This window comes from Lates calcarifer, linkage group LG9 (genome assembly GCF_001640805.2).
Source record: "Lates calcarifer isolate ASB-BC8 linkage group LG9, TLL_Latcal_v3, whole genome shotgun sequence".
Lineage (NCBI taxonomy): Eukaryota > Metazoa > Chordata > Actinopteri > Centropomidae > Lates > Lates calcarifer.
In genome coordinates, this window is record NC_066841.1 from 10,516,513 (window position 1) to 10,530,341 (window position 13,829).

Consider the following 13,829-nt stretch of genomic DNA (forward strand, 5'->3'; position numbering starts at 1 on the left):
GATTCATCTAACTCTGACTGCTCATATTAGGTTCAGCTTTCATTAACATCCCATTCGAAAGACAAACAGTAGCCACCAAAAACTTGACTCAGTTCCTGTTTAACTTGTACAACATACAAGTTTTATATATAGATAGTTTGAAAATGACTGTAGCTTTTCAGGCGCGTATAAAACTGTGTAGTGTCTCTGAAAAGTATACACAAGGCACATTGGATGCAAAATATAATATTTTTAATACACAATAAATTAAGTATACCAGGTGACAATTTGAGAAGACACAGAAAAAAATAAAAATATATTTATTCCCAATGACATACTGTCTTTCTGTTCATTATAATCTGTTAAAGCCCATATACTGTACAGACATTGTATTGCATTTAATAAATATGTACTAGCTTGTTTTTTTGTACAATAAGTCCGTTTCTTTTAAACACATTGTATACAGTAAATCTTCTGACAGCAAACACAGCAATACACAAACAGCAATACTCAGGCATGTTTTTGAAGATCATATGGAGACACATTAGCAGTTATATCAAAGCACTGGAATTTAAGCCACAGTGAACCAAACATGGGTGTGCTTTGGCTATTTTGCAACTGTGAGTGGCACCAATGAAACATATTTTCTGACGTATCTCTGTTGTTGTCTACCAATGTCATATATAGTTGTTTTATCAGCTGAGATTTTTAAATATCCATCTGCTAAAGATGTCAGATTCACGTTAACTGGGATTTCATTGGGATTGCTCTCTACCATTAAATAATGTGAGGGGGCAGAAGATTCAGTGGTGTATATCTCAAAACTTGCACACATAAAAAAAGATTATATCCATGGCTACATACCACTGAATAACTATCACTGAACTCACCCTTTAAATGTGATACTATCCAAGAGGTGGGCAGTAGCAAATCTGGTGGCCATTACTGTCTGGACCAAGAGGTGAGCCCACCAAGGAAATGGAGGGCACCAGATCCAACTGAGCAGGCTGAGCACAACTTGACTGCCCTTTCAGATGAATAAATCAAAGAGGTAAACCCATGGGGGCGGAGGGTAAAAAATAGCTTTACAGGACACAAAATGTAACTGAGGAAGATCTATGAAAAATGGCAAGTATCAGCCTCAAATGAAAGGTTAAGTGGTTAGCCAGCAGACTTCCTTTTTAACCAGATATGAATACAGAGATTTTGAGGTAATAGTGAAGAGAAATGCACAGTTACTCCAGGAAATATCATCAATTATCGAGAACCTTGCTGCCAGTTTTGGCATAAGGAACTGACCAGAGTGTGTTAAAGTCAAGGCAACATAGATCTGCAGGGCAAGATGGAGGCAGGAAACTATGAAACTTCTTAGGGGTAAAGTGAAAGAGTACAAAGGAAGAAGGATACCTTCACTGCACACCTCGTTGGGTTTACCACAGGCTCATAATTAACCATCACAGCAGCTGTCACAATGTTGCAAGGAAGCAGAACTTTTTAGCACTGTTGTGTCTTGATGTTGTGAGAACCAGCAGCTGAATTCTTCAGCGTGAGCAGCATTTTGTCAGTCAAGGGAAGAAAAATGTACTCAACATCTGCATTAACCACTTGAATGAGCTGGAATTAAGCAGGCTGAATCACACCTTAATCTATGCATAGTGGAGGACTGAGATAGAAAGAGCACGCAGTGTGAGAACTTTGGGAACTGGGGAAATGGCGATACTGTATATGCAAACTATGTGCAATCATGCTGCACTGCACAGAGTTTACAGGTTCAGTCTGTATATCCTGCTAGCTTGTGTGCACCACAGGCAAACACAGAGAGAGGGCCCACCAAGCCTGAGAAAGGCCAGCTAGTGGTCCTCAGAATGGCTGTTGAGAAGCAAACCAGTGACCACACATGCTACTTGGACACAACCTGGCACTAACCAACTACGACCTGGTCGGTAGCGCCTCTAATGCTTACAAAACCAAAATCATCTAACAATGCCAGATATTATTACTGAAAATATATTCAAGTGTATCACAAGATGTTTAACCATGGCAGCTACCATTTCAGCAAAATAATAAGACTGAAACTATATTCAAGTGCATCACAAGATGTATAAGTATGGCAGGTATAACTTGACAAAATTAACCTTTAAGAATAACAATACAGTGAAGAATTTGGTTGCTGTATCCCTGAAAGAATAGCTAAGTTTAAGGCAAAATAAATAACATCCTGAAGCAGTTTCAACAAGGGTACATTCACTAGGTGAACAATAACACTTTAAAAAGAAATGTACTGGCAATACTTGCATCTCCTGAATATAGAAAGGAGCAAGTGGAGATAAGTTGTTATACAACTATCTTAGAGTAATGAGCAGTTTTAATGACCAATTGTCTTTTAGCACTTAACCAATCACTGCATCTCATTTACACTGATTTCTTTCCTCTTGAATACATGACTGTTACGTGGTTGTGTCGGTAACTTCAAACAATGTAGCGCAAAGGACCATGGGAGTTAAACAGCAGCATCGGGCATCACTTGTTTTCAATGAGAGTCTGCACTTTGTGGACCAGGTCTCGAGCCATCATCAGGACTTGGGGGACGTTGTGTCGCTCTGCCATTTCTGAGAAGAGAATTTGAAAATCATTGTAACTTATAAGAGGTAAATACAGTACTAACTACACTAAGTAATGGCATTTAACAAGAAAATGTTATGTAAAAATTTCCTTTTGTCAAAGTTTTAATGTCTATTTCGAAAGGCCCCCGAATCATCATAGCTGAAGCTGAAGTGTTATAACAACTGGTTCACTTTGCTTCAATTGATTATTAGAATTGTATGTCAATCTAGTGTAATTCTGAATAAACTCTGGTAATTGTTTTCCAGTTCCACTATACTGTAGCATCTTACCATTGAAGAACTTGATGATGTCTGTGAAGTCCATGTTATTTTCTAGGATGATGTCCCTGTACATCTCCACAAGTGCCAGAGCAATGAAGAGCACAAAGTGCTCAGAGGAGGTGTGCTTGGCTGCCCAGATTGTTTCCCACACCGAGAACACATCATCATACACCATTTCTGTTTGGAAAAACAGCAATCAGATTACAATCAGTATCACGTAGTGTGAAACACTAAGCTCACTTCAGTGACAATAAATCATGGTGCCTGCATTTCCCATCACCTCTTTTGAAGTCCAGTAGAAACCAGCGATAGCAGAAGTAGAAGTGGGTATAGTCTCCATTCTGCTGCATCAGTTCAAACAGCTCAGAGTCCAGGATCTACAAGTATAAAAACAAAATGCTTTCATTAGCCTACAGCTTGTTTGAATATGCATGCATCCGTCTGTGCACATATAGGTACAGTACATACCTGGATAAGAGAACGCATATTGGCAAAATGAGAGTCCATAGCACCTCCGTGAGGAAAATTCTGGTTCATCCTCTTCATCAGCTCAGTGAAGCAGCTAAATGCCATGACCTCTGGGAAGCGCACACACACACACACACACACACACACACACACACAATTTTAACAAGTGGTTCATTTAGCCTTTTGTGTGCACTTCTACAAATTGGATGATAAAGTTTGCTCTTAAAAAAAGTTTCACCCACCATCGTCCAGAATAACCAGTAGCGGAGCCAGCAGGTCACACATGCCCTGGACGTATCCTGTATCCAGATGCTGCCACACGTAACTACGAGGACAACCAGAGTTTTATCATAATGTTGATTTGTCTCACCTGTTGAGTTGAGACAAACCTCAGATACAAGATTACAACACATTTACCTGCACATTATATTTCGCAGCTTCTCCAGGTTCTCAGGAGTGAAGTACCAATACGTTCTGTCACAGCGTCTGACATCTTTGTCAATGCGATGTAAGTTTATCAAGTACATGTCCAGTGTTTCTTGCTGCAAAAATAAAAGTGAATTCAGTTAGCATGTGTTTATGAAAAAAGGAAGTATGTCTGTTTATCATGTGTCAGGCTTACAGAATAGGTTTGTTCCTCTGAGGATTCATCGTGTTTGGTGTCTCCTCCCACCTCTGCAGACTCTGCTTCAGTGAGCACATTCTCCATCTCAGGCTCCTCTTCAGAAAGGCCCAGGTCTGTGCCCTCAGGACTGGTGTTACAAGCTGTGTCCAGATGGTGATCTAGGACAAGGCCCTCGGACGCCATTTTCTCTCTCTGTGCCAGAGAGATGGGCGGTGCAGCAAGGACTGCCAAAGGCCTGGCCTTAATATCCTCAGAGGTCACACATGTTATCCCTGCAGGAATGTCCTCCATTTCCAGCGCAGAAGGAGAGTCATCTGAATCTGCTGTGTCTGGAGACTGCCGAGAGTGGGACGATAATGAAAGGCTCCCTCTGGACGCTGACTGCAGAGCATTCAGCACTTGTCTGACTGGTGAATTTGAACCAGGTTTGTCTAGTGGAATTTCTGCAGCTTTGTCCTTTTTGGTTTCAGCCAAGTCACAAACTGTTGCTTCAGCTCCCTTCCTTTCTGACTCTGTGGCACTGGTCTTGATCATTTGTGATGGGTTTTTTTCAGTAGGTGTTTCAATTTTTTCTGAAATCTCTGACTTTTTTTCAGCTGGTGGATTAGTGTCTTTTTCTGCTGTGGTCGGACATAATGGCTCCACTTCCAGATCTTTGCTCTTGTGTGCTTGAAAAGTCAAGGTCTGCCCAAGTGGAGGTGCTTGGAAATATTCATTATGAATCTCTGTTTCCAGCTTTAGAACATTAGTGTTCTCTGGAGCTCTTATATTCATATTTGTGTCCACTCCCTTTAAATCTTTAGATTGCTCATTCATTGTTATATCTTTTTCTTCTACTTTAGCTTTATCTTCAGCCTCAGATGTCTCTTTTGACTTACTAATTTCAGTGTCCTGAACTACCTCACTTTCTGGGACTGTCTCCATCTTTTCAATATCTGAGACCTTTTCCTTGGCTGCTGGGTCCATAACATTCAATCCCCCTGGCTGTGATCCAGTTGTAATCTTCTCATTTAAGACTTCTGATGCTTCAGCTAACGGCTGAGATGTTGTAGATCCAACAGCTGGCTCTGTTACAAGAGGCTTGTTTTCGGAAGCTACATGTTCATTTGATGGATCTGGAGAGGTGGGGTTCAAGGAGGGAAGCTGTGTGGATTCTGCAGTGCCATTTGTGATGTCCTTCACTGGACTACTGTGCTCCACTTCTCCCTCCTCAGCCCTGGGCTCAGACTCAATCTGATCCACTGCCTCAACTGATCCAAATACCTGGTAACCGAAGGAAAGTGGTGAACGTGCAATTCGTTATGGATCCAATTGCACTGATATGGATTAATGTTGAAGGATTACACCAGTCGTTTTGCATGTGTTAGCCCATTACCTACAAATCACATATACTTTACATAGCTACAGTCTCCCCTGACCTTTCCTCTAGCACCACCTGCAGGTCAATATTCACTCATCCCAAGAAATATCTCAACATCAACTGGATAGATTACCATGTAATTCTGTAAAGATGCTCACAGCCCCAAAATGATGTATGCTAATTAATTTGGTAATCCCCTCTCAGGATCCTCTAGCACCTCTATCAGGTCAAAATGTATGTTTGTCCAATATTGACTACCTATTTCAAGCAAGGAAAATGGAACTTCTTGACTACAAACAAATTGAAACAACTGGGCTAAAACATGCAAAAACACTGGACACTATTATTAGAGATAGAGTAACTGTACTACCTGTACGCTACTGCTGGAATCACTCTGAGAGTGGGTATTCTGTTGATCCGAGCTGCTACTTATAGATGACTGGAGTGGAAAAAGCATCACACAAGAGACAAATGGCAGAGCTGTCAACCAAGTTACTTGGAAATGTGCAAATAATACTATAAAATGTTCCCTTTCATGTTATGTCTGATGTGATAGTGGTTACATAATGGAGCCCATTTTCATGGAAAAACATCAAACTTGCATCTGTACTGATGGTAGAATCCCGCTGCACTGGTCCTCTTTCCACACTGGCTCCAGATGAACATCTGGCAAGGGCCTCAGCGTGTTTCTCTCTCTCCCTCTGACGGACAATGGCTTCACAACCCTGCCACTCCTTCATAGTCTGCTCGTACATGATCTGCATCTGCTCATCAATCTGGAACAGAAAACATCTAAACAAAGACTGTGGCACATCCAAGTATGTGTACGTGAATCTCGTGCACTAAAACACTTTGACAGTCTGACAGGATATAGAAATACCTCCAGTCTGGACTTCTCAGTCATGGTGAATTGGTAGTGTCCCAACAGGAAGGGCCAGACCTCTTTGCGTAGTGAAGGAGCCACACCACCAAAATACACAAGCCTGTGTATCTCCTTCTCCTCATAGGCCTGAACCAGAGAAGTTTGTTATTTATCAACTCACACTGAAATCACACATTAAATAAGAGCCATTTAATACAGCAATAATTTTGACAAATATATATGTTATGGTCTGTTGCTCAGGTATGATTCTTACAGAGCTGTCCTTGAGGAACCTGCCCCAGACCTCCACAGAGAGGCCTCCTTTGGCATCACAGGGCACATCAGGGTCAACTATAGTGGTGTTCACCAGAGCAGAAAGGTGGGTACGAACTGTTGACAGATGACGGCAGTACGCAAGCCCTGGAGAGGAAAGAAAAAAGTTTTCATACTGATAAGAGCTATTATTTCACCAAGAACCAAGAATCAATTTGAATGACATTATCCCCAAAATTAATCAAAGAGTTGTTTGTACTCACATCCATAGAAAGCACGGGAGATTATCTGGTACTTCATGGTGTCACAAAGGAGCTTTAAGGGAGCTCTGGTTGAATGAGAAAATGGCAAAATTAGTCAAGTGGATAAATTTGAATGTAGATTTGGGCCTGTCCCTGGGAAATAATTACCTTTCTTGATTACAGCCATTAGGCAGAGAGCCGTCAGAAGAGCCATTTTGTGAGCAGGAGGAACAGGAGGACTTTCTGGGGGTTGGTTGCCACATGTTCACACCCTGGTCCATCAGCTCTAGAGCCACTAAAAAGCAAAATACCCCTAATCATTACTGTTGCTACCATGAGCATCATATGCAAGTAAAAAAACTGATGAAATTCTGATTAAAAGTGCATGGTTGAAAATAATAATACTTTTTAAAAACATGGAAAAAACAAACAGAGGGAGAGGATGGAGATGGAGATGTGGTAGACAAACAACTTTATGTCCATGCAAAGTCTCCGACTATAATATGAAATGAACACACAGGCACTAAATAGGCAGGAAAAGGATAAGAAATGTAGCAGCTTAACAACAGAGGAAATTAATTAGAAAGATGTACTGTAGGGTAAACAGATTTATCTAAACTGAAGTTGTCTAACTTGTGAATCAGTATTAAGAGCATAATGTAAACACAGATGTAATCTTCGATGATTCTTCATTAGATCAGCACAGGGAGGCAGAGCAGGAAGATTAAAGACACTTACTGAACTCCATCTGATTGCCAGGAAAGAGGATCCGAAACACATAATCGGTTGCTTCATCATCTTCCTTATCTGATACAGAATCACATGAGCCATGTGGACTCCTCTTTCGCAGTTTAGGGAAAACCTTTCCCTGTAAATGGAAAGGCCCACTGTAGCTTAGGACAGCACAGCTAACTCTAAACAGTATATCGAGTTGAAAATAAAAGGCCAAGGAAGCATTTCTTTCACATTTTCTCTGTTCATGCTGACCTTTCCTCTCTGATTCCAGAGTGGTGGATCCAGCTGTCCGTGGGGTAGCAGGCCGGTCTCCAGGCAGGTGAGGAACTGCAGGAGGTGGCCTCCCTTAGGGAAATGTAGAGGAGGTCTCTGGATCCCATCCTGGCTCACCAAAACTACTGTCCCACCACTGTTCACTGAAAAGGTAAACACAATGTCTAACAAGATAAACAACTCTTCAAACTCCTTCTTTGGATACAGTAATATATGGGGGTATTACTGTACCTTGCTGATGACAGTGAAGATAAACAATCTCTTCCAAACGAATAGTCATCGCATAATCCCAATAAACGCTGTAAGAAAGATGAGTGAATGGAAGCCACTGAGTCAAGTGTGTAAAAACAAAATCTTTCTCTTATTAGTTTGGGTTCTATCTAACTAACCTTTTCTCAGAATCTAACTCCCCCACATTGCCATTCATCAGCTGATTGGGCGTCCATTTCAGTGTCATGAGATCTGCAGTTTGATGCAGAGAGAGGTAGCCTGGGATGGCCTCCATGTCATCTCTCTGCAGATACAAATAAGAGCTTTTTTATCACAGCATGTCTGATTGCAATACTGTTTAGATAACTTGAGAATAAATCAGTTAATGGACACACCAAGTTCCCCACAATGTGAACAACCCTCTTTTAAAGCAGAGATACACGTACAGGCTGCACCAGGACATTGTTCTTTCCAAACAGCAGTGTGGCTCTGGAGTTTTGGTGCAGGGATTCAACATATTCCCTCACCCACATGAGAGGGCGATCATCCATGCTACCACTGGACTGTCTCTTCTGGATCTGATACAGGTTAAGATGATATCAGAAGAATTACACATTTCATATTACATACAGTAGTTTATGGCTGACTGTCTTTGACTGTCTAACCAGGGCAGGTCTTCTGGAGGGAGAGTCCTGCCGACAGTGGCCGCTATGGATCCGATGTCGCTGTACGAGCTCGTCCGCAGACGGGTCTGTCCAGAAGTGGTCTGCAGTCTTAACTTTGGTGTACTCCAAAGCACAAGGGCCAACTGCAAAACAGGGCTAATCAGTTTAAAGCAATACAGATATTCTGATATTCTTCTAAGTTCTGAGTCACTGATTGTATGAAGTGAAAGTTAGTATAGCAAAGGGCTTAGCTGTTATAGTGTAGCCATACCCTATATAGATTAAAGGGGTTTATAAATACCCAATAGAGATGCAAGAATTGGTCCATCCACAGGATCCATAAGCATAGCTTCTTTCTCATAGAAGGCACTGCAGGAAACATGAGAGACATTTTAGGATTTAAAAAATGATACCTGACTTCCTGTTTAAGTATCATAGCTGTCAAGGAGAGGTGTAAAATAACCACAAACAGTAATATGGGATGTTGACAGACTTTACAATGTGTGTAATAGAGCATGTGGTAAAATACTGTTTTAGACACCTTGAGTTGTTTCTAATATCCATGAAGGAATCTGTATCTGTAGAGAACTGCATAAGGCAAAATAATGGTCCTGAAAGGAGGAGATAATGTTCTGAAGCCAGAGACATATAAATGGATTAAATGATGTATGACAATACCTGCTGTTCTCTACCAAGTACAGGACAATCTTGTCCAGGAGCTTCTCCATCAGTGCAGTTCGAATCCACAAGTGTTTTAGTGCCTGAGGAGGGAGGTTGGCCAACTTAGACTGCCGACTGCGGTCATTACTCAGCGAAGAGTTGTTCTGCTTGCTGAAAAACAGATGAGAAACCTGACAGATGAGATGTCAATACGGGTTGTTAGAATGGAAGAGATACATAGGATAGCAAGGGGTTATATAAGGGGTTATATATATATATATTAGGATGCAATATGGCACGTAAAAGTGGAAAACAAAAGGATGATATATAATACTGTAAGAGAAATAATGCATGAGATGATTTTATGTCACTTGCCTCTCATGGGCAGAATTTAAGATTTCACCTGTTTTCGATGAGCTGTTCCAGCTCCTGGACCTTATGGCAGAGTTCCTCAGCAGGTGTGAAGCTTTTTGCCACCTTCATAAAGAGGGCTGCAACCTTGTTACTGCACAGCAGGCCTGCAATACGGCGCTTCAGTCCATGAAGCACGCAGGCCTCCACTACAGCTACATACAAAAACACAGAGAATTAGAAAATATTTGATCTTGGTTTTAAAAAAATTCAGTTCAATTTTGTTCATGTATTTATTTCTTTCAGAGCATCTTTTTATTTGCTTTGGTTTTGTTTCTCTCGCATGAGCACAATATAATTTCCTCTTGTTGAAAGCCTCAAGCATTAATAGTTTTAACCAAAAAAAAAAAAAAAAAAACAGGTGAGAAGCAAACACAGGTGGCACAAGTAGAAATAGGCTTAAATCTCTCCAACACTGTCTCTACTGTTGCTAGGATATGAGGGATGTGAATCACACATGCCTCACTCCTGGTTAGTATCAGCACCTTTGAAGGGTGTTAGTCTACTCTAATACATATCTATCCTATCCACCTTATTAAATATAAATAGGCATGACTAATAGCAATGAAAAAAAATTGTTAGGATTTATATTAGTTGAATAGACTGTAAAGGACTGTTTTACACTGTGAGGATGAACTCGTAGGAGGTGACAGAGCTTGACACAGAGTGATGTCGGCCATCATTCTGAACTGTACGTGGAAATGAAGTTGTAACCAGTACTGTGACCTATACTGTTTGATACAGCATGTCATGTGCTTCAATGTTTGAAATTGGATACAAACAGCCCACATTTTTCTAATTTCACAAAAAAATTATGCCACAAGATTCAAAAAAATCTATACTTTGCCTCATCTCTCCCTCTTTATAGCAGCCTCCTGTGCAGCCTATGATACCCATTCTTAAGTTAAACAGTATAGCTGACTGATAAGACAAGGAGCATGTCACCTTAAGTTTGGAAGGACCTGACCAAGAAATATGGCTTAGTGTTCATTGCAGTCACAATATGTTTAATACAAAAACATTTACCACAGAAAGATATGATGTGGCTGCTGTCAGCATGCACAAATTTCCTCGTTACTGCCTCCTCCATAATTTGTTTCACCTAAGAGAGAAAGGTACACAGTGAGACAAGACTTAATCTGTCTGACGCAGTTGCATAAGGTGACAAAGAGTCAAAACAAAAAGCACATGGGTAAGCATGGTGCCTCAGTATTTTCATGCGCAAGCTTCAGCATGCCCAATTTCTGTGGGGGAGAGGGGGTAATCCAGCAGTTTAGTACTCCAAGTCGATACATTTGGAGAGCTTATAGGGAGAAAGAGATTCTAACAAGGGTCACAATCGAAGCAACTTGGTAGGGTCTTGGTGAAAGATTCTCTTATCCCACATGTCTTAATACTATGTTTATAATGCAGCTTTTCTTTGATAGATTTGAGGTCCCCAAGCCAAACCTGAGATAACTCTGACGACATGGGCCAGGGTTGTTTTCTCAGACCTGATAAAGCTCCTCTAGAGCCATGGAGGACATTGCATTACTGTTTTCACAGGCTGAATAAATACTCCCCAAGACAAGCAAACTGATCATAATGTGTAAAATTGGTAGAGTGCTTTGAACACAATTTAAGAGGCTGATATTTTACTGAAATATTGAAATATTTTACTGTAACATTCCTGTTATAGAATCAAGTGGGAATTTAGTGCCTTATTTAAACAGGTATGTAGTTTAATTATAATGAATGTCACTGAAATCCCAAAGGTTCCTGATTATAGTTCAACATGTTTCATTACCATTAGAAGAAGAGGAATCCTTTATTCACTACATATGTTTTTACACACTCAGGAATTTGACCAGTGCATTCAACCTATCCGTGAACAGCAACCACAAGAACTCAGAACAGTGAACACACACACACACACACACACACACACACACACAACAGAGCAGTGGGCAGCTGGCAGCTGCAGTGCCTGAGGAGCAGTTCCGGGGGGGTGTTTAGGGTGCCTTGCTCAAGGGCACTTGAGCCGTGAATACTGAGGAAAGGGAAAGCGCTGGACATTTACTCCCCACCCACCCATTTTTTTCTATGGGTCTAGGGAATCGAACAGGTGATCTTTTCAAACAAAGGTTCATTGGAAAACATGGGCTTATCTCTTTCCTTTATATGAATAAGCAAGCTGAAATGTCTGCTTTGTAAAAAAAAAAAAAAAAAAAAAAAGACCCAGACATTTATGCCAAGATGAAATCAAAATTAAAAACAAAACCCATAGTTTTAACCCTATACCTACATCTCAGAGCTAAGCCCCTCCTTGCTGCAGGATCTGGTACCAGAGTCATGGATGCTCGAGAGGCAATGAGTCACAGGTGAGGGGGAGCACGGATACGACAAGCCTGGAAGTACCTGGCTTTCTCAGCAATGAATAAAACATCCTGTTTTCTCTACCCTCGGGAATCATGGAGTCACTGAGCAGTTTGGAAGGGTCTGCAGTGAGCTCTCTTTAATTTCTTTGTAGATTCACATCCATGCAAATGGCTCATAATGCAGTGATAAATCACCCAACTTGACTTGGACAAGCACATTAAAAGATGCCAAATAAAACAGATGCCAAGGTCACACCTTTAAGTTCTGAATAATAAAATGGTGTGTGTTACAGAAATGTCAGTTTAACCAGGATTTCTTCAGAGACAGAGAGAGAGAGATAGAGAGACTACTCCAGTAGCCTATGAAAAAACAGGTATTGCATGGATCTTGAATGTGTAGTTTTTTCCCCCGATACAAAATCATCATCACCACCATCATCAGTATTATCGTCATCACCACCATCATCGTCATCATCATCTTACGCCAGCAGTCAAAAACAGACTGGTAGCCTGTGTAATTTCACAATCATCCTAATGGCATCCACTCTGATTACGATGTAAAATAAATGGGCTTTTTAATGATAAACAGGCCTGTGGCGTAATCGTGGCTGAACGATGTCCACACACACACAAACACAGACACAGACACACACACACACACACACTGCTTGCAGCGCCCAGTAAACATACACAGTGATGAGCAAGAGAGAAATAAAAAAAATGCAGCGAACCTCTTTCTTCACATTGCGCAGCAATTTCTGACGCGTCTCGGCCTCTGTCACAGGAGAAAACATAATGAATATGCTGATCAGATTTACCGTATCGGAAATTAATAGTGACAGACTCAACGACAGGGGAAAAATAATAACGGCGGCCGTACCTCCCATCGCTCCAGGCAGGGTGTAGTGACTGACAACGCACAGCCTTTTTTTGGTGGATGTCTTGAAAGCCAATGTAGACAACAGTGGTTGAAAGGTAGAGAGCCTCTGAGATGTACGATGTGTTCTTCGCGACTAAATTAAACCTATCTGCTACCTCTCAGAGAACCAACACCCCTTTAAAGTCACAGTAGCCTATACATTAAGACACACAACGCCAACACCTACACACACATACACAAATACAACATGTTTCAGATTTACAATATGTATATTTGAGCCTGTGCCAAATAAATATTTGCATAAACATTTAGGTGTGTAATAAAAAGTTTTTTTTTGTCACATTTCCCATAAAATCCTCTGAGCCTAATTATTTTCTATTGTGGAACATATATGGTAACCTAAACCTAAAGAGCCTCAGAGCAAATTAGTAATCTAATTATAACAGTTAGACTAGTAATGTATAATGTTTTGATGTATTGTCTTTTGGATTGTTATTTAACCTATTGTAAGCTTTGTATAATCTGCTTAGGCAATACTGAACTTAATTCTAATTTTTAGATCTTTTTTTAAAAAGCAAAATAGCAGAATAAAATCACTGATCTACTGATACTGAATTAAAAGAGAGGGCAGCTGTGCATCCCACTCACATAAACACTGAAATGAAAGCGTGAGATCACACAGACCACAGGGTGCAATCTAAATTTCTTGTCAGTAAGGAAATGATACAGCTAGCGTGTGTAGATTTTTCAGAGAAATAGACAGACTTTATTGAAGAAGACTCCAACACTAAGTCTAAAATGCAACAATGTAAAAATATTCAGCTACAATGCAAAATTATCGTTAAGTTACAGAAGTTTTATCAGCAAACACTACTCACTATACACCATGCAATGCTGTGGTGCATCAGTATCTGAGCAGTACTGTGATGTTGTGTGTTGCTGGT

At 40.7% G+C, this 13,829-nt stretch overlaps 1 protein-coding gene across 1 annotated transcript; it reads right to left on the minus strand.

The window, feature by feature from the left end:
- Window positions 1–214: 214 nt before the first annotated feature.
- On the minus strand, window positions 215–12,799 carry sgsm1b (small G protein signaling modulator 1b). Its single transcript, XM_051072905.1, has 24 exons — window positions 12,737–12,799; window positions 10,675–10,750; window positions 9,641–9,803; window positions 9,256–9,408; window positions 8,879–8,946; window positions 8,578–8,720; window positions 8,359–8,490; window positions 8,092–8,216; window positions 7,934–8,001; window positions 7,682–7,845; window positions 7,433–7,562; window positions 6,863–6,989; window positions 6,716–6,780; window positions 6,454–6,599; window positions 6,198–6,326; window positions 5,920–6,093; window positions 5,688–5,756; window positions 3,955–5,202; window positions 3,750–3,874; window positions 3,575–3,657; window positions 3,333–3,442; window positions 3,145–3,241; window positions 2,874–3,041; window positions 215–2,588 (listed from the first exon to the last, which is right to left on the minus strand). The coding sequence occupies exons 1-24, from the start codon at window positions 12,797–12,799 to the stop codon at window positions 2,500–2,502; spliced, it is 3,915 nt and encodes a 1,304-aa protein (XP_050928862.1). The 3' UTR covers window positions 215–2,499.
- Window positions 12,800–13,829: the final 1,030 nt, after the last annotated feature.

Bases quoted from the DNA above. Each gene is read 5' to 3' on its own strand.
- sgsm1b (XM_051072905.1), bottom strand. From the start codon at position 12,799: ATGTTTTCTCCTGTGACAGAGGCCGAGACGCGTCAGAAATTGCTGCGC. The intron at 6,600-6,715 runs GTGAGTACAAAC...TTTCCTCTCCAG, and splicing joins CTCCCGTGCTTTCTATGGAT to GGCTTGCGTACTGCCGTCAT. The intron at 3,042-3,144 runs GTGATGGGAAAT...TTTTCCAAACAG, and splicing joins TCTACTGGACTTCAAAAGAG to AAATGGTGTATGATGATGTG.